The sequence below is a fragment of the Tupaia chinensis genome, unplaced genomic scaffold, assembly GCF_000334495.1.
Source record: "Tupaia chinensis unplaced genomic scaffold, TupChi_1.0 Scaffold149178_1, whole genome shotgun sequence".
NCBI classification, from domain to species: Eukaryota; Metazoa; Chordata; class Mammalia; order Scandentia; family Tupaiidae; genus Tupaia; species Tupaia belangeri.
In genome coordinates, this window is record NW_006209026.1 from 151,401 (window position 1) to 171,785 (window position 20,385).

At 41.3% G+C, this 20,385-nt stretch overlaps 1 protein-coding gene across 1 annotated transcript in view; it reads left to right on the top strand.

The window, feature by feature from the left end:
• The window catches only part of NLN (neurolysin), a gene marked incomplete at its 5' end in the record, with an annotated part of 74,394 nt that overhangs the window by 44,198 nt on the left and 9,811 nt on the right, over positions 1–20,385 (top strand). The window contains 3 exon segments of the mRNA XM_006170923.2: positions 12,311–12,497; positions 13,121–13,249; positions 14,604–14,740. Of these exon segments, the coding sequence (XP_006170985.2) occupies positions 12,311–12,497; positions 13,121–13,249; positions 14,604–14,740 (453 nt within the window).

The following is a 20,385-nucleotide window of genomic DNA, read 5'->3' on the forward strand; positions in this document are numbered from 1 at the left end:
TGAATGCACCTTCGTTACATGGACCTTCTATCAGTGGCCATTCTGCAGTTTGCATTTCTTTTAATTAGGATAACTTCAGTTTCCTTTTTTTTTTTTAGCAGAATATTTTTATAAGTAATGTAGAAAAGTCCAATACTTCTATTAATTTGAGATTTATGGACCCTTACTGAGATTATCCAAGACCCAGTTACATGTTAGTACTTAGATAATCACCTGCTTTAGAACAATAGATCCTCACTTTTTTGAGTTTTAAGAATCTAATGAAAATCAGGTAATAAGCTGTGAATACCTCTTCCAGAAAAATGCACATATAATCTTATACTGAAAATTATGCACAAAATTCCAGAGGGCTTCCAGGTCCCTTGAAGCCCAGACTATGATAAATTCCAAGTTAAGAACTCCTGGGTTGGGAACCAGCAGTTAGCGTAATGGCTATGTCGCTGGACTCCCACGTAGTCGACCGCGGTTCGTGTCCCGGACCCGGTGGCTTAAAACTCACGCCGGGCGCGTGTGCGTGCGTGCCCAAGATCCCGAGAGGAGAATGGAGGAGAAGGGATTGCGGCGTGACCATCCCCCCTGGGGATGATTTCTCGCTTTCTGTCTCTATGTCTCTCTCTGTCTGTCTGGCGAGCGCACGCGCCCTACAGTGAAAAATCTCTCCAAAAAAAAAAAAAGAACTCCTGGGTTATGGGAGTTTCCTCTTTATCTGGATGTTGCTTTTCTGCTGGTGATTTTATAATGAAATAATTTGGATTGCTATCACATTTATTGAAAGAATAAGACTGGTGTTGTGGCTCACCCAGCTACTTGGGAGCCTGAAGCAGGGAGTTTGTGAGTTAAAGGCCACCCTGACTGAGCATGGTTTGAGTTTGAACCCAGCAGTTTTAAAAATCACACCAGGCACATGTGCAGGGATGCCTAAAATCCCCAAAAGAAAAATAAAGAAGGGATTGCAGTGTGGTCGTTTTCCCCTTTAGGGGGTGATTTCTCATTTTCCTTCTCTCTGTTTCTCTCTAGTGAGAACAGGTGCCCTGCAGCAGAAACCTAGAAAACAATAATAGTAATAATAATCGTAATTTTCAAATAGGATTTTCAGCGCTCTTGATGCATAATTTTTTCAGACATAGTACTCTTAACGTAATCTCATATACTTACCGTGTGTTCATAGTGTTGTTCTCCACAACTTTTTATGTTGCTGTTATTATTTCTTGCATGATTTTTAAAATAGCCACTGTAGAAGTGGAAAGTATTTTCTTGGTGCTGTGACATTTCAGAGCTGTTTTGACTCGTGACTGAACTCCATATGTGTTGCATTTACTAGTTTGATGTCTCTCTCTCTTGAAACAGTACTCTGTATTCTGTTCGGAAAGTTTTGCCTAACCTCATTCATGAGCACAAAATGTGTCATACTGACGAATCGTGTGTCAGTACAATCCTTTTCTTGGTCATCTCCTCATAAGATTATCTTTGAAAAATCTCTTCTTTGTCTGTTAATCCTTTCAGATGTCCTGTAATGTTTTGAGGACTTTTAAAGTAATCGTATTTGAAACCAGTTACCACTGCTTTTGTCTTTAGTGGGCACAGACCCATATATTTGCAGCTTTGTGATAATTTGGAAATGTTTTGTACTAACCTAAAATGGATGATAATGAGTAAAGAGTGAATCAGGAGATTCATAACTTCCGTGTTCAATAATACTTCTAACATATCTGAGACATATAAGTGAATTAAAATTTGCTATATATATTTAGAGGAGTAGTTTTAAGTATGGCAGCTCAGTGTTTGATTTTTCCACCGTGGCAGTCCGCGGGCATGATGACCAGAAGAGCTTGTTCGAGTTTGCAATAGCAGTATTTAAATATGTTGACAGGAACATCCAGTTTTTAAACATGTAGATGCACTAGTTCAGTATGTCCACTATCTCATCACTCTGCAGATGAGTTTCATTCCTATTTTCTTATGTTGACACTACAGGGAAGGTAATTTTGAAGATAGCAATCTGGAGGTGTGATCTCTAGTATCTGTTCCTGTTTCAGGCTGTATTGTGGTTAGGGCTCTGCATAGTCACTGGCCTTTTGAACTTCTATGGAATAGAAGGGTAATGCCTCTTAAGCATCTAGGGTTATCCCTTGACAGCAGTAATGACTTTTAAACTATAAAGAGATGATTCTCTTAAAGAAGTATATTAGAATCACAATAAAGCCTTTTTTTCTTTTAAGTGTCTTTCTTCCAGGAGTGACAAAGAGGGGGTGACAGACACATCAGAGTCTTCTCACCCTGCTCCACCTCCAGCTTCAGCCAGCCCCAGATCATGGCCACATGTGTGCCCAGGGTATCCAGAAAATTCTCTGGACATAAGCCCAGAACCTTCCCATGTGGGTCAACTTCAAAGAGCATTGCATTATTGCTGCAACAGCATTTGGTCCCCAAAGACTTCTTAATTAAAAATAGAAAGCAAGGGACCAACAGATGGCAAAATGTTTAGTTGCTGGACTCCCACATAGTCAGCCAGAGACCAAGTCCCAGACCTAGGGGCTTAAAACTCATGCCAGGTACATGTGCGTGCGTGCGTGCCCAAGATCCCAGGAAGAGAAGGGATTGTGGCGTGGCCATCCCCCCCGGGGGATGATTTCTCATTTTCTGTCTTTCTGTCTCTCCAGTGAGCGCTTGCACCCTATAACAAAAATCTCTCTAAAAAGAAAGAAAGAAAGAGAAAGAGAGAGAGAGAGAAAGCAAGCAAGCAAGCAATGCACAGGCTGAAAATGTTCAAATTATATCATTTGGGGTAATCTGTTAATTTGTCTGACAAACTGAAAGAGCATCTAGTCTGCTCTAAATATCTCAAGTAGATGCTGGAGTAAATAAATATGCCCTGTATTAGTCAGGAAGACACCTGTTGTTAGAGCAGGAATACTGGATTTAAGATCTTCTGTGTGTGTATTTCTGACGCAGGGTCTTGGTATGTTGCAGTTCTCTTGCCTCAGCCCCCATGTAGCTGGGACTATAGTGTGCATCACTGTGCCAGGCTTCCAGGTGGGCCAGGAATCAAAGCCAGGCCTCCTAGGAGGCCTCAGCCTGCAGAGTAGCAGTGTCTACTGCACTCACTACCACAGCTGGCTGACTGTGCGCCTTTTGACAAGTTATTTGATCTCTTTAAACCTTCGCATTTTTCTTTTTCATTAAATGAAAACAACAGCAACTCTCATCTCAACTCCCTGGGATGGTGAGGAAATTCAATAAAATATATGTGAAAAAGCACTTGGAAAAGTATGAAGTGCCATACATATATTTGAAGTATTTCAACTATGGTTAAGTATAATTCACCACTTTTGGAATCAGTAAGTTGTACACAACTCAAAATTGAAAAAGGAAAAAAGGTTGGAAAAAAAAAGACCAGTTACTATGGAACAATTTTTACTGTCTCTTTAGTTTCAAGAGCCATCACAAATGCTCACTTACCTTCAGTGGTTTGTTTTGTTTATTTCAGTGCCAGAGGGCATGTGCACATATAAAGAAAAAAAAAGAGAGAAAGCACTCCGCAAAGCACCAGGTCATGCTGCAGTCCTTTTTCCTCTAGTTCTCCATCCTGTCAGGATCCTGGACACGCACACATGTGCCCAGTGTGTTTTTTAAGCACTTGGGGCTGGTACTCAAGCCACGTGGGATCTGGCTTCCTCTGGGCAACGCTTACTTGCTGTTCTCTAGGACTGGCTCTTCCATGAGTTTGAGTGAAAATCTGGAAGGTGATTAGGAATCATCAGGTTTGGGACCAGCAGATGGCATAATGGTTGTGTCACTGGACTCCCTTGGAGTTGACCACAGTTAAAGTCCCAGACCCAGCGGCTTAAAACTCATGCTGGGTACATCTGTGTGCATGCCCAAAATCCTGAGAGAACAATGGAGTAGAAGGGATTAGGGCATGGCCATCCCTTCAGGAAGGTGACTTCTTGCTTTCTGTCTCTCCAATGAGTACATGTGCCCCATAGCCAAAATCTCTATCCAAAAAAAAAACACTCATCAGGTTGGGCCCAGCCACTTTGATGCAGGTGACTGAATACTAATCTACGTGCTGGAAGCCACATGGTTGACCACAAGTTCAGATTCTCAGCCTGAGAGGCGCTGAAACATGCCAGGTTTGTGTGCCCAGATCCTGACTAGATGAAGGGCTGGAGAAGAGGATAGTGTGAAGAGACCCTCACAAAAGTCTCTTGAGGTGCCTCTCTTTCTCTCTCTCCCTCTGTGTTTCTCTCATGAAATAAATAAATAAATAGTTAAAAAATAATAATGTGGGGCAAGCCCATTATGTGATGGTTAAGGCGGCTGGATTCCACACAGCTGACCGTATGGTTCAAGTCCCAGACCCCATGGCTGGAGAAACATGCCAGGCACATGTGCATGGTTGCTTAGAATCCAGAAAGGGAAATGGAGAAGGGATTACAGTGTTGACCATTCCCCATGGGGGGGTCTTTTCTCACTTCCCTCTCTCTCTGGCAAATGCACACACCCTCTGACAAAATATTTTAAAAATAATTGCGTGGAATGAATGAGTTGATGTCTTAATAGTTCTACCCTTCTGTCCATGACCATCGAGGTTTCATTCTGGTATAGTGAACTTCCTGTTGGCAACCTTGTGGCCTGAGCTGACCCTCATCCTGTCTCCCTGACCCAACTCCTGCACAGTTTGTCTATATTTTGTAACTTTAATGCGAGACATGATTTTGCTCAGGATCACATTTTTATTACTCTATGTATTTGTTCATTTATGTCTATATAAGACAAAATATACATGTGTACATAGAATAAATTCTTGATCATAAATCAAAATGTGAACCTATGTAATGTTTATTTATTTGGAAACATGCTTATTTCTTTCATTTGCTTACTTCTAAATGTATTTTTTAAATAATTACCAAAAAAAATTTTTTTGAGAGGTTTTTGCTACAGAGCACGTGCACTCTCCAGAGAAAGACAGAGAGACAGAAAGCGAGAAATCACCCCCCAGGGGGGATGGCCGTGCCACAATCCCTTCTCCTCCATTCTCTTCTCGGGATCATGGGCATGCACGCACACGCACCCGGTGTGAGTTTAAGCCACCAGGTCCAGGAGTCAAACTGCGGTCGACTACATGGGAGTCCAGCAACATAGCCATTACGCTAACTGCTAATCCCACAAAAATATTTGTTTAAAAGAGAAATATTTAGGTGCTTTTTTAAGAAGAAGAATTTTTGATTCTTTTCTATGCCAGATGTCTTATACTTGGTATACTAAGATGAGGTTCAAGAGGAAGAAAAGTTATACTATACTGAATGTTTAGCTTAAAGACATGAATTACGAAAAGAAGTTAGGGGCCAGCAGATGGTGTAGTGGTTATGTTGCTGGACTCCCACATGGCCAAACACAGTATGAGTCCCGGAACCAGTGGCTTGAAAATCATGCCAGGTGCATGTGCGTGCATGCCCACGATCCCAGGAGGAGAATGGAGGAAAAGAAGGATTGAAGCATGGCCACCCCCCTGGAAGGTGATTTCTCGTTTTCCCTCTGACTGTCTCTGTCTCTTTCTCTCTCTCTCCATCAAGCTTACACACCCTAAGACAAAAACCTCTAAACAAAAATAGTTAAAACCATAATATTATTAGGTAAAATGATAAAAATAAAAGTTTAAGTATTAAAAGAAGACAACAGAGAAGTGATGTTAGATGAAGGATAAATAGGTCAAGCATAAATGAGAGAAGATGTCTCTTTTTTTAGAGAGAGAGTTTTGCTATAGGGTGCATGAGCTCACCTAAGAGACAGAGAGAAAAGGGAAAAAAATTACCCCCCAGAGAGATAGCCATGTTGCAATCCCTTCTTGATTCTCCTCTCGGAATTTTTGGCACACATATTCACAGGCCCAGTGTGAGTCAAGCCACCAGTCTGGGACTTGAACTGCTGTCGGCCTTGCAAGAGTCCAGCCCCTTAACCTTTGCACTACCCACTGGCCCCAAGGGAAGAAATCTTAAAGCTTTTTCAAATTTGAGTCTTCATAGAGAAACGTTCTCCTTATCGCTTCATTCATTTCAGAAATATTTATTGAGTATCTCCTACTTTCTGGGCATGTGCTAGACATTGGAAGTATAGTAATGAATAAGACATATTCCCTAGCCTTCTAAGTATTTGATTTTGAATAGTATTTTTGTTTTCATTTTAAAAGAAGCAATTTAATATATATGCTTCCAAAGTGAGCACTAAAAGAAGCATTTAAATAAGAAGTATTTAGACTGGAGAGTACAGACAGTTTGGGGGCAAAACTGTGAATTTAATATATAATATTCAAGATTCCTCCAGATTATGTGTTATCTTTCAATGTTGGTGGGAACTACCTGTCCAAATATGGAGCTATTTTGAAGATTAATTTAAACATTAACATATTCTTTTTATTATTATTCTTACTTCCACATTAACATGCTATCTTTATTACTACAAGTACTTCAAGTGATCACTAGCTATATATGAAGTTAAAACTATGACCTTTTCACTATTTATGGCAGTCTAGTAGACAGTGGCCACATTCTCTTTACTCCCTTGCCTCGTTACATCAATGTCTCCATCACCCTGGACTCGGATAGATCAGACAGATCAGGACGTGGAATGATTGCTAACAAGTCAATAGCGGTGTGCCTTGGACAGCTAAGGTCAGCTCTCCCGAGGCCTGTCCTTTCTCCTGAGCACAGCATGCCTACTGGTTTCAGCAACTGCCTTTCTTTGAGTTGGAATTTGCTATTATGAAAATAGTACTTCGTTGTAGTCACTAAAAGCAACTGGTCTCTCAATTAGGATTAACCTGTAAGACTTGGGCTTTTTTTTTTTTTTGTAAGGATTATTTTTTTATTTTATTTATTTCTTTAATTTGACCTGAGAGAAACAGAGAAACAGAAAGGAAAAGTGAGAAAGCAAGCCACCAGGACTCAAATCCGGGACTCAAACTGCCTTAACCACCATGCTACCCATCAGCCCCCCCAAGACTTGGACCTTTAGTACAACAAAGTCTCAAGGACTTTTTTTTTTTTTGACTCAAAGACTTTTTGAGCTTCATTTTATATAATTTTGCTCCAATTCCCACTGCATTATATGAACTGAGCCAAGTTAATCTCTATAGAATCAACTTGTCTAGTGTAAAAAATCTGCAATGGATTATATATTTTCAGCATCATATTTTCTGTTTAAAATGTAATAAAAATAAATCTCATATTTAGTAAACTTTTTTTTTTTGAGAGGTTTTCGCTATAGGGCACATGCACTCGCCAGACAGAGAGAGCCAGAGAGACAGAAAGCGAGAAATCACCCCCGCCCCAGGGGGGATGGCCACACCACAATCCCTTCTCTTCCAGTCTCCTCTCAGGATCTTGGGCACCCACACACATGCGCTCGGCATGAGTTTAAGCCTCAGGATCTGGGGATCGAACCGCGGTCAACGATATGGGAGTTCAGCGACATAGCCATTACGCTAATTGCTGGTCCCATATTTAGTAAACTTTCTTCCTCCTAATAATTTATAATCAAACAGAAATCTAAGTTTACACTGTTTTCTAGTCTTTTTTTTTTTTTTCAAAATATTTCTTGTAGCAAAAATGTCCTAAAACTTTTTTTTTTTCTGAGAAGTTTTTTCACTATAGGGCACGTGTGCTTGCCAGACAGAGAGAGACGTAGAGACAGAAAGCGAGAAATCACCCCCCAGGGGGGATGGCCATGCCACAATCCCTTCTCCTCCATTCTCCTCTTGGGATCTTGGGCATGCACGCACACACGCCCGGCGTGAGTTTTAAGCCACTGGGTCCAGGACGCAAACCACGGTCGACTACGTGGGAGTTCAGCAACATAGCCATTACGCTAACTGCTGGTTCCCCCTAGAACTTTTTGAAGTGTCGCCTGCAAAATTATTTTATTTGGATTGTTTTTAAGAATTATTTATTAACTTTATTTTTATTATTATCATTATTATTATTATAGTCAGAGAGAGGAGGGAAGTGAGAAAGCAAACTGTTAGGGCCAGGACTCAAATCGCTGTCGGCCAAGTGGGAATCCAGCATCCCAACCACTGTGCTACCTGCGGGTCCCTATTTGGATTATTTTGTATGTTTTTCCAAATACTCTGCTCTATCTGGGAGGTATATTAACATCAATAGATATCACAAGTATCATAGCTCTTAAGCTACTAATTTCAACACCTTCAAGTTGTCTGTATTGAAACTATATTAAGTACTTTCCCGAGCTCTTGAATTGTGATTTAGAAACTGAGGAGCTGGTTTCAGCTGTGCCGTGCCACCCTGCTTGTGAGACAGAGCAGCATGCAATGGTGCAAGTCTGACCCGTGGTTTCTGTTTGCACACACACAATAGCTGACTGGGAATGCCTTTCTCCTGGAAATTTAGTTGTTTGCTGGAAACTGAGCTTTTGAATTTTAGTTTCTTTGTCTTCCTCACTTGAAAAATATCTAAATGATGTTGCCCAAAAGGCCCACAGAGAAACAGCCTGACTGACTTTCGGGAAATTAGTAAGCACTGGGGGTTATTTTTAGTATCTACTCCTTCCAAATATTTCCTTTTGTTCTTCAGAAGACATTGTTGGTCTGTTCATTCATTTGTTGTGTTCTCGCCCCCACTGCAAAACTGCCCTTGGGTAGAATAAGCCTTCTTTTCTCTGCTCTGAGTGACATAACTCTGTTGATTCTTGTTTTATTTAATTTTAACTCTAACTCATGATTTATTCATTTGTTCATGTTTTTTTTCTGATTAATGAACACGCTTACACAGTTCCAGTTACACTTTTTCATTGTTATTGGTTAGTTGATTTTTCCACCTATCTGTATGAATTTGAGAAATCTTCACAGAAGCAGAATATACAACATTTATGTTTTTATCAGTGTATCGTGTGGCGGTAGCTGATAATGTGATTTTGCCTTTATTTGCTTTAACAGTACCTTAAAAAAATATTTAGGAAAGTATGCAGTTAGTATTACAGAATTCCAAATTCTGGATAGGTGATTTAAAAGGCTGGCCTTTAAACATCAGCCTTAGGTTTGATCTTTGAAAAATCTTCCAGAAGATAAAGGTCAAATTTCTACAGAAGAGCATGGAACTCTTACTTTAATTTTTCATATAAGAGGAGTTAGACATAAGGCTTTCCTATTTTAGATCCCTTTTAAGAAGATTTAGTTATTTTGTACTTTTTTTTTTTTTGAGAGAGATTTTCACTGTAGGGCGCATGCGCTCGCCAGATAGACAGAGAGAGACATAGAGACAGAAAGCGAGAAATCACCCCCCAGGGGGGATGGTCACGCCGCGATCCCTTCTCCTCCATTCTCCTCTCGGGATCTTGGGCACGCACGCACACGCGCCTGGCGTGAGTTTTAAGCCACCAGGTCCGGGACACGAACCGCGGTCGACTACGTGGGAGTCCAGCGACATAGCCATTACGCTAACTGCTGGTTCCTGTTATTTTGTACTTGTAACTCCTTTTTTCATCTTTCTGTAAGTTGGAGAACAACTGTAGCCTTTAAGGTTAGGATTGTGGGTCGAAGATCCGACCACCTGGGTTTCAAGTAGGTTTCGTAGTCCCACTGTTGACCTCTTAGTCCTGTCATTAATCTCTGTATGCCTGAGTTTTCCTATCTCAAAGTGAAGTTAATGGTCCTTGCTTCATGTAGTGGTTTGGGGGTTTAAATCAGATAATCCATGTAGAGCCTAGCATAATGCCTGACACAGTGAAGTCTCAATAGATAATGGCTATGTTAATTAGTGTGTTTGATTGTTTTTCCTATAATGTACAATGTAATCTTGGAATATTATGCATCCAAATGAGGCAAAAGAGTTCATTTCTGGGGCTCCTTGTCTCTTTCTGTGTAAGCATTTGGGGGATGCCCTACACAGAGATGGTCTAATTCCAACACCTAGTGAATTTGGTTTGCCTTAGCCCTGCAGTAGTTGTAGCTCCGCTCATCAGGGTCAGCTCAATTATAGTGGGAAGCGAAGCAAAACTTCATTTGCACAGAGAGGGAGGCAGAGTGTGCAACGGCACTGACATCTGTGCCTCTGCCCTGGGCCAGAAGCAGAATGGCTGTTCGCTGCTGATTCGGCATCCCATCTGCTGCCTTCTCCCCTGGTGAAGTCCCTCTTCCTTTCCCCCTCCCATTAGAGCCCTGGGGAGGATGAAGTCAGAGAGAGAAGGTAAGAATGTGAAGCATCTGAAGAGGAAACAGGAGGGAGGTTCAGGGAAAGACAACAGAAGGATGACCCCCATTCTGCAGATGACCCAGTACAGTCAATGCTAATTCCAACCTGCCAGTGGCAGTTTCACAGACGTCCTGTGGACTGCATGGAGGTTAGAAACACTAGCTCATTCTAATGAATCTCCCGTTTCTGCTCAAGAATTTTTCTGACATCTGACTCAAGAATTTACTCACCTTTGTTTTTTTAAACTCTTTTTAAACATTTTTTAATCTTACCCCAGAATAAGTACTTCAACTTTACTAGGGTGCTTTAACTTTTTATATAGCCTTTGTTTCTCTGTTTTTTGTTGTTGTTGTTTTTGTTTTTTGGAGAGGTTTTTGCTTTAGGGCATGTCTGCGCTTGCCAGAGAGACAGAAAGTGAGAAATCACCACCCAGGAGGGATGGCCATTCTCCTCTCAGGATCTTGGGCACACAAGTGCCTGGTGGCTTAACCCAGCGTGAGTCTAAGTCTGGGACTAGAACCACAGTTGACTACATGGGAGTCCAGCGACATAGCCATCATGCCAACTGCTGGTCCCTGTTTTTATTTTCTTTTAAGAGAGTGCATGTGCTCATGAGAGAGAGAGAAAGTGAGAAAGCCCCCATTTAAGGGGTGGTCATGCCAAAATCCTTCTCTGTTCCTTCCTCCTTTTGGGATTTCAGACATGCGCAAGTTCCCTGCATATCCACGTCCAGGACTCAACTGCACAGTCTGCCACGTGGGCTCCAGCTACCCCAACCACTGCACCACCAGGCTGGCCCTTTCTCATTTTTTATATATAGCATTTAACTTACCCCATTTGCCACCTAATTTACAGACCTAACTTCCACTGAAGTAGTTTCTTATTTTAAGTTAACATCTTCTACCCAACTGAGAGGCACAACACAGACTTAGAACTATTATTTAAAATCTAAAGCACAACACAACATGCATATGCAAAGGCTATCAGGCTGCCGTGTTGTAATTTAACTCTTAAGTGATTGGGATTGAAACTTGAGTCATTAAGCAATAGGGTGATGAGTGCCCCAGAAAGGCATGTAGGAGTAAATGAGAGTAGGTTGTGGGAAGGAGGTGCCATGGAGAGAATGCTTGTCTTATGGAACCCTTCATTTTTAATGGAATCTTCTTGAAAAGCATTTTTATTTTTGAAGCTTAAGGCTTGTTTTTAGCTTACATTGATTTTTTTTTGTTTCAATCTCCTGATTATGTTTTCAAGTGTGTCTGTAATTCAAAAGAATGAAATATTTCTTTAATATAGAATATTTTGGGATTATTTTTTATGCTGCTTGACTGCTGTGTTTTATTTTGTTTTTGAGAGATTTCTGATTTCCTGCTTTCTGTCTCTCTGTGTACACTCGCCAGAGACACAGAGACACAGAAAGCAAGAAATCACCCCCTCCAGGTTGGATGGCCATGCCACAATCCCTTCTCCTGCAATCTCCTCTGGGATTTTTGGGCATGCACACACATGCTCCCAGCATAAGTTTTAAACTGCCAGGTCTGTGACTTGACCCATGTTCGGCTATGTAGGACTCCAGCAATGTAACCATTACCCATCCACTGGTCCCGCTGCCATGCTTTATTTTCACTTAAATTTGAGTTTATGCTAGCCCCTCTTTCAGAGGGGTAATTAATTCTGATTATGCTTTAAGTTATACAACTTTTAATTATAATTCATTGTGTGTGTGTGTGTGTGCATACACAGTTGACTTTTGAAGAACATGCACCGGAACTGCACAAGACCACTTATACACAGATTTGTTTCAATAAATATATTGGACAATACAGTACAGTACTGTAAATGTCTTTTTCTTTTGGTTTTCTTAATAGTTTCTTTTCTCTAGCTTACCTTTCTGTAAAGATATAGTATACAAAATATATAGTGTACAAAATATTTGTTAATCAACTGTTTATGTCATCACTAAGGCTTAGATCAACAGGAGGCTGTTGGTTGTCTGTGGAGTCAGAAGTTATACCTAGCGTCTCTATCCCCTGCGCTGTTTATGGGTCAGCTGTAGTTTTCATACAGGGCTTTCAAAAACATCTCTGCATTTTGCTTTCTAGACTGATTTTGCACGATTTAGTGGAACAAATGTGGAAACTGATTTTGTAGAGGTACCATCACAAATGCTTGAAAATTGGGTGTGGGACATTGATTCCCTCCGAAAATTATCGAAACATTACAAAGATGGAAGCCCTATTTCAGATGATCTGCTTGAAAAACTTGTTGCTTCTAGACTGGTCAACACAGGTATGACTTGTAATTTTCTTTTTTCCTTTTAGAGGTGTTTTGTTTTTGTTTTGTTTTGTTTTGCTATAGGGCATGTACACTCAAGACAGAGAGACAGAAAGCAAGACATCACCTCCCTCACCCCAAAGAGGATGGCCGTGGTGCATCCCTTCTCCTCCATTCTCCTCTCGGGATTTTGGGCACACATGCACACACACCCAGTGTGAGTTTTCAGCCACTGAGTCCAGAACTTGAACCATGGTTGACCACGTGGGAGTCCAGCGATGTGACCATTACACCATCTGCTGGTCCCTGACTTGTAATTTTGAAAAAAAAAAAAGAAGAAGAAGAATCACTTTATACAGGATTGCCAATACCTTCTTCATAGAAATTATTTTTCCTTTAATAACATTGGGCCCCCAGAAGTGCTGAAGCAAAGAGGAAGAATGCTAAATATATTGGAATAGGAACCATGAGATTGTGTCTAAGAGGAAAAATCTTCTTTTAAATCTTAATGAGATGTCTTGCTCCTATTTTGTGATAAGTTCTATTGGAATCTGTTTTTGAAATCTTGTATCTTGTTGACGTTGGAACATACAGTTCTTTCCTCTCTAAAACATGCTCAAACATTCTTGTGTTATTAGGTCTTCTAACTCTACGCCAGATTGTTTTGAGCAAAGTTGATCAGTCTCTCCATACCAACCCATCACTAGATGCTGCAAGTGAATATGCCAAGTATTGCACAGAAATTTTAGGTGTTGCAGCTACTCCAGGTATGTAAATGCCATGACTTGAGCTCATGTGTCCTGTGAAGCCCGGGGCTGCTCCTAACACCGCAGGAGAGGAGGAGTTAGTCGGGCGGATCACCTCGTTTTCTTTGTGTCTGATTTCTGTAATCAGGCCATGACTTTCACATAAGCATACTGTGTACTTGTATGAGTTGTCCTGTGCAAATGTGCTTGAAGGAAAGGTGGCTCCAGATTCATAGCACTTTAGCGTAGTCAGGCGTGAGCAATTGGCCTCCACCCCAGAGCCAAGAGAGCCATTCAGGTATGACAGCGCCCTCCCTGCCCCTCCCTCCCTGTGTGCACCATGATTTCCTTATGATGTTCTGTAAGAAGTTTACAGATTTTTAGACAGAAACCAAACCAAACTTCTACCTTGTTTCTGATTCTCATTCTATAGTCAATTAAAGCATTTTGCTAGCAGTGAGCTTGAAACTTGTGGGATTCGTGTGAGTGTGGGTGTGTTTATATGTATATTTTCTTTTAAGAATTATTGTTTATTTACTTTTATTTGTTGTTATTATTCTTTAATTTGACCAGAGAGAGACAAATGAAAAATGAGAAAACAAGCTGCCAGGTCTGGGATTCAAACCACAGTTGGCCATGTGGGAGTCCATCGCCTTAACCACTATGCCATCTGCTGGCCTCTATATGCATATATTTTAAGCTAACATATAGACATAAATTTATATGTAGTTGGTAAAGATTTTTTCCCACCAGTATAATTGTTCTTAAGATGAATCGGCCACATGTATAACAATGATAAAGATAAGAATGGTTAGTTGAGTAAATCCTTTGGTGATCTCTTTATAGTCAACCATAAAACAATTTTGAGCCTCAAGCCACTTTCACAAAATCTTTCTAGAGTAGCCCTGCAGGTGGATTGTATTAATATTAGTAAAGCCTTGTTCTCTTTTCAAGTAGAGTTCTTTTTCAATAATTATTAACTTAAAATAAGTACCATTCTGAGACATTTTAGGTATAAAGAAGTATGGCCAAGAGTAGAGTTAATATCACATTTTAAAGATACACAGGTTTCTAAGGGGTGAGAAAGGACTGTCTAAAGGTCTAAAACACTGAACTGTCTGGTGGGTGTGGACCAACCTCTGAAACTATTGTTGGGCATTCCAGAGCTTAGAGCCGAAACCAGCTCTGAGGTTGAGCCCTTAGCAGGAGAGGTTTGTAAACATCCGCCAAGGGAAGTACTGGAGGTGAGATCCTATCATCCACTGCCTCCTCCTGCAGTTGAGCTCCTCAGAGGGAAGCCTTAGCTAGTTGTTAGAACGTGATCATTAGCATTTGCTATCACACTGATTGAAATGTATCTCTTTTTTTTTTTAAGGCACAAATATGCCAGCTACTTTTGGACATTTGGCAGGGGGATACGATGGCCAATATTATGGATATCTTTGGAGTGAAGTCTTTTCCATGGACATGTTTTACAGCTGCTTTAAAAAAGAAGGGATAATGAATCCAGAGGTATTGTATTTTTTTCTTCCCTTTGTTGATTTTGTAGTTGTTTTCAACTTTTTAACTCCTGATGTAAAGTATTTATTACACCTAGATTTTAGAGTAAGCGGTCTGATGATACCTTTAAACTTGAAGGCCTTCATCTTCTCACATCATCATATATCATTAAGTTGCAGTGTACACGTGATTAATTCTGTATTTTGTTCTTTTTTTAAACCTACATTTTCTTGCTTATTAGCATGCCAATAGATTCCATAATTAAAAATTCAAAGCTTTGTTTATGCATCTGAGAATTTATAGCTGCTAGTTTAGACATGTGCCATACACGGGTTTACTTTTATAAGAGGTTGAGAAAGAAAGGTAAACTCCTCCTTCCTGATGTGAACGGTCTCCCTATGTTTGGGCACTCTTGCCACACTGCTTTCTGTTGGAGGCACCCTTTTTCTGTGGCTGACATACCCCACCTACTACGTGGCTTGTAACCCAAACGCCTTGAAGTAACCTAAGCTGCCTCATGAACCTGAGCCGTACCTTTCCGTGTATGTACAGTGAATTGACTGCCAGGTGGCGGCCTGCCAAACCTTCCTGAGTTACAGCCCCTGCCCCCACCCTTGTTGAAGACTCAGCTGTTAGACGATTTCTAAGGCCGATGAACTGTTCGGTATATTTTTAAATTACAGTCAATTCAGAAGTTAGGACAAAATTTTCAAAATCAGGTTCTCTGCTTATTTCAGCCAACTGATTTGTTCTCTGATCTGTTTCTGGATCGCACTGTGCCTTCCACATACACATTGAAATGCCTTGATGAGGCCAACAGGTGCTGTGATATTTAAGGTGCTGGACTCTAACATGGCTAGCCACAGTTTGAGTCCCAGACCCCACACCTTGAAAATCATGCCGGGCATGCATACATGTATGCCCAGGAAGAGAATGGAAGAGAAGGGATCATGGCATGACCATCCTCCTCGAGGGGTGATTTCTCACTTTCTCTCTCACTGTCTCTGGTGAACACATGTGCCCTATGGCAAAAAAAACCTTTAAAAAAATTTTGACATAATTTAGACCACCATTCCACCCCCAGCCTTTTCCCTAAAAATACCACCACCAGAGTACCTACATCCTACACTCACTGTCTCCCATCTCACCTTATCCTATCTGTTACCTGGTAACAGTTGACAGAGGTCAACTACTGACTGTTGTTCTCACCAATATCCTGACTTCCACATGACCTTCATAGCCCGTTTCTTCCACCGTCACTTACAGATGGTGCTCTGGAAATTCAGAGTGTTCTGGGAAGATTGTGTGTCTCCACTAACCTACCCTGCTTACATGGGCACCTTTTCCAACCTCAACTGGACACCTGGTGTTATTCTGTACTGTTGATCCGTTTCCCTTACCGAGTCCCTCAGTCCCCACCACCCCTCTCCTCTGTCAACAGATCATCTCTCCTCTTTATTAAGAAAATTAAGATTATTGGAAGTGAGTACCTTAATCTTTGTCTGTACTTCAGTATTTATCTTTTCTCTTCCTGTCTCACAGGAGATGTCCCTAACTCTAAGCCTTATGGTTTGCCATCTCGAAGGAAAAAACCTTGTTACCAACTCTGATAACACCATTCAATACTACTACTCTGGTCTTTTCACAGTCTAACCTTTTGGTGTAAGAAAAAAATCTTTGTTGGGGCCAGCAGGTGGCATGGTGGTTAAGGCACTGGATTCCCAGATAGCTGACCATGGTTCAAGTTCCAAACCCAGCAGCTTGAAACTCACCACAGGCACATGTGCATGAATGCCCAAAATCCCAAGAGGAGAATGGAAAAGGGATTGCAGTGTGGCCATCCCCCACCCCACCCGGGGTGGGTGGTTTCTCACTTTCTATCTGTCTGTCTCTCCAATAAGCACATGTGCCCTGTAACAAAAAAAAAAAAAAAAGAACAAATAAAGGGTCTTCACAGATTTCTCTTCACAGATTTCTCTGTCCTAACTTCTTTTTAATAGACCACAGATTAGTTTATTTTAACACCAATCATGCCATGATTTCATAGGGAATACGTTCCAGTAGCTCAGACTCCTTTCCATTGGTTCTCACAAAGTGTGCTTCTCTGGGTGGAGCAGGCTGGCACTTTAGTTGAACCCAGGTACCTTTCTCTTTGGCTTCTTTCTTTTTCTGGTTATTTTCCTTCACATGTTTTAGGAAGCTATCTCTGTTCTTAGAATGCTTCATATGCTCAATACGCACATTAATTCTCTTGGCAAGAATCTTACCCTTAACTTGTTTGTTCACAACAGTGCCAACAACATGCCGGGTAACATTGTAGACACTTATAGTTTGCCATGGTAACATTTGTGGGGCATTCCTTTTTGAACAGTACTCATCCCTTAATGTCTACGATATCACCTTTCTTGTAGACTCGCATATATGTTGCCAAAGGAACAACTCCATGTTTTCTAAAAGACCTAGAGAACATACATCGGGTGCCTCTCCTCTTTCCTTTTGTATTTGTCATTTTTGGTTAATTACTGGAAGATGGCGGTTCCGGCCAAAAGGCTTTGTCCTGACTTTTGTTCCCACCACCTGAACTGTACTTTTTATGGAGCTTTTACTTATTTTTACATGGATTATTTTAGAAATCAAGAAACGCTGTTTTAAACAGAGAACAAGTCTATATATGTAAAAGTACAAGTAGAAGTACAATTATGCCATCTTACTGGCTCTTAGTTGGTGAGGCTTCCTGGCCTTCCTCAGTCACCTCCTCTGTGGTGTATTCACATGACCATATCCCAGCACCCTCTACTGTTACCACTTCTCTGCCAGCTGTCAAGGTAGCAGCCAAATTGCTGATCCCAGTGGATTCCAACAAACTCGAAAGTCCAGCAGAAGCAATCCCTGCCGTTAGGCCTCTCTGTACTTCCTCTTATCCTCAAGCTCTGCGGCTTGGCAGACAGACCCGTACTACTCTTAATTCAGACAAAGGCAGCTTGGAGTTGTTTCCGTTTGATGTTAGAAACTATTTCAGCTGTTCTAAAATTCTGGCTTCAACAGTACTATATACTATTAGAAGTCTGATGCCATGAGGCTGGCCTTAATCTCTTACGTTCCACTTATTTTTCCTTCCCCATCAAATGCTCTGGAGTACTATGTACTTTCTTGCCCTCTTGCTGTTACAGCCCTGGGAGGAGGAGGCTCTCCAGGATCCAGGGAGAATTCCACCCTCACACCCTTCTCTGTAGTGACAGATCAGATACTAGAACCAGTGGTTTTTGTTTGTTTGTTTTTTAGTTATTTACTTAATTTTATTTATTATTATTGTTATTATTTAATTTGACCTGAGAGAGAGGAGGATGTGAGTGAAAAAGCAAGCCACCAGGTCTGGGACTCAAACTGCAGGTGACCGAGTGGAAGTCCAGTGCCTTAACTATCACACCACCTGCTAGCCCCAAAACTAGCATTTTTAAGAAGATATTAAGGCCAGCAGGTGTCATAGTGATTAAGGCACTAGACCGCCATATGGCCAACTGCAGTTTGAGTCCTAGATCAGGCAGCTTGAAATTCATACACTGGGCATATGTGCGTGCATGCCCAAAATCCCAAGAGGAAAAAGGGGGAGAAAGGATTGAGGTAGGGTCATCCCCCAGGGGGGGGGGGCGGTGATTTCTTGCTTTCTGTCTCTCTCTCTCTATGGCGATCACATGTGCCCTATAGCAAAAATCTCACAAAAAAAAATATTTTATTCCCTCCTACAGTGTACAGTTTGTTTGTTTGGGGGGAGGTTATATTTTTTCCATAAATATTTGTTCTACAATAATACCTACCTTTCAAAATTCAGATACTCTCTTATTAAAAATTAATACTTTGGGATGGTAATCCTATTCCTCAAAACACTTAGGATATTATCACAACTGTGTTGTGATGAATAGAAAAAGAAATCTCATTTCCAACAGATCAGACAGTATTACAGTATTTATTTTGGGCCATAAGCACAGGGTCGTGTTATTCGCTAGCATTGAAAAGATGGTGCTACCCTGGGTTGTTACTTATTCTGTGCATTTGCTTTAGTCTCACGTGTCAGTGCCTGGTCACTTCCTCAGGTATATAAACAGGATAAAAATGGGAGTTTTATGGCATGAGCTTATAGTGCTTGATTTGATCTGAGGTCATAGGAATCAGAGCAGTCAGTTTCTCCCGCAGACTGTATTCTCGAGGCCTCGCCCTCCGTGTCGTGTGTTTTTTTAGGAGACTGCAGGTGGCCCTTCAAGCTGTCAGTGCCTGCTGTTGTCAGTGGCCGAGGAGCGCTGGCAAGGCTGGGGTCTGACAGATCACGATTGTCGACATCATTGCTCACGCACTGCAGACGGCGTCTCCAGGCCCGCTCGCTGCTGTTGTTTCAGTACCACGAAGTCCAGGGTCTGCTCTGAGAACAGGTCTTAGCCAGCAGAACTGGAGTAAATGTGCTGCTCACTGAGGAAAGGGTAACAGGAAAGGCCAGATGCAAGCCTGCAGCCTTCTGAATGTCAGATGCTAGCAGTGGAATGTTTGATGGGATGGTGATTTTCATTGTTTTGAGGGTCTCTATCGAAGTACTAAAACTGACCACTAGGGACCAGCAGATGGGTAATGGTTACCTCGCTGGATTCCCATGTAATTGACTATGGTTTTAGTCCTGGACCCAGGGGCTTAAAACTCATGCCAGGTGCACATATGTATGTGCCCAAAATCCAGAGAGGAGACCGGAGGAGAAGAGACTACAGCATGGCCATGCCCCCGGCGGGGGGATTTCTCGCTTTCTGTCTCTCTGGCAAGTGCATATGCCCTATAGCAAAAAAATTTCTCAATTAAAAAAAAAAACCTGGCCACTTGCCCACAACAGCCTAAAAGTTTACTTCCTCTGCTTTTAACTGTAGTTTTTGTGTGTGTTTGTTTAATGTTTTTATTATTATTATTTCTTCTCTGAGAAAGGGAGACACAGAGAGAGGCACCGTCAATATTCTTCACACTGCAGTCTGCCCCCGTCTCAGGTCCTGACCCTGGGTTCACACACACATGTCTAGTGTGTTCAAAGAGGTCCCAGGACACAGACCCAAGACCTCTCCCTTATAGACCCACCATACTGCCGCCTGGCCCCTCTGGGTTTTTTGTATTCTTCTTCATAATAAATAGATATCACATACCTATTGAGTTTGTTAAAAAGTACTGGCATCTTTGTTTCTGGGAGAACATGGAGAATTTGTGTCATCAGATATGTTTTCTCCAGCTGTCCTCTTAAATAAGTATGATAGGAAACTGCTTGGGATTAACACTTTTTCCAGCAAGCTCTGGGAGCTCTTTAATGACATCTTTAAAGTCACCAAATGTGATTTCAAAATGTAGCAGCTAATCATAGGGTTAAATGAGTAGGGGCATTTTAACCAGGGCTTTTTTTTTTTCTTTTAATAAGGCAACTCCATTGTGGGAAAATTTCCTAAGAGCTAATAGACGTTGTGGATTCAAAGGCAATTATATTGTTGAGCCGGTATTATCTTCCTCCCGCACTTAGAGACATTGCTCAGCTTTGTTTCTTCTCTCAGTGAAGGAGAAATGTAACCAAGTGTCATTTCTGAAGGTGATACCAAGATTGTGAGTGTAAATATATTTTTGTCTGTAAGGCCATAGGGAAA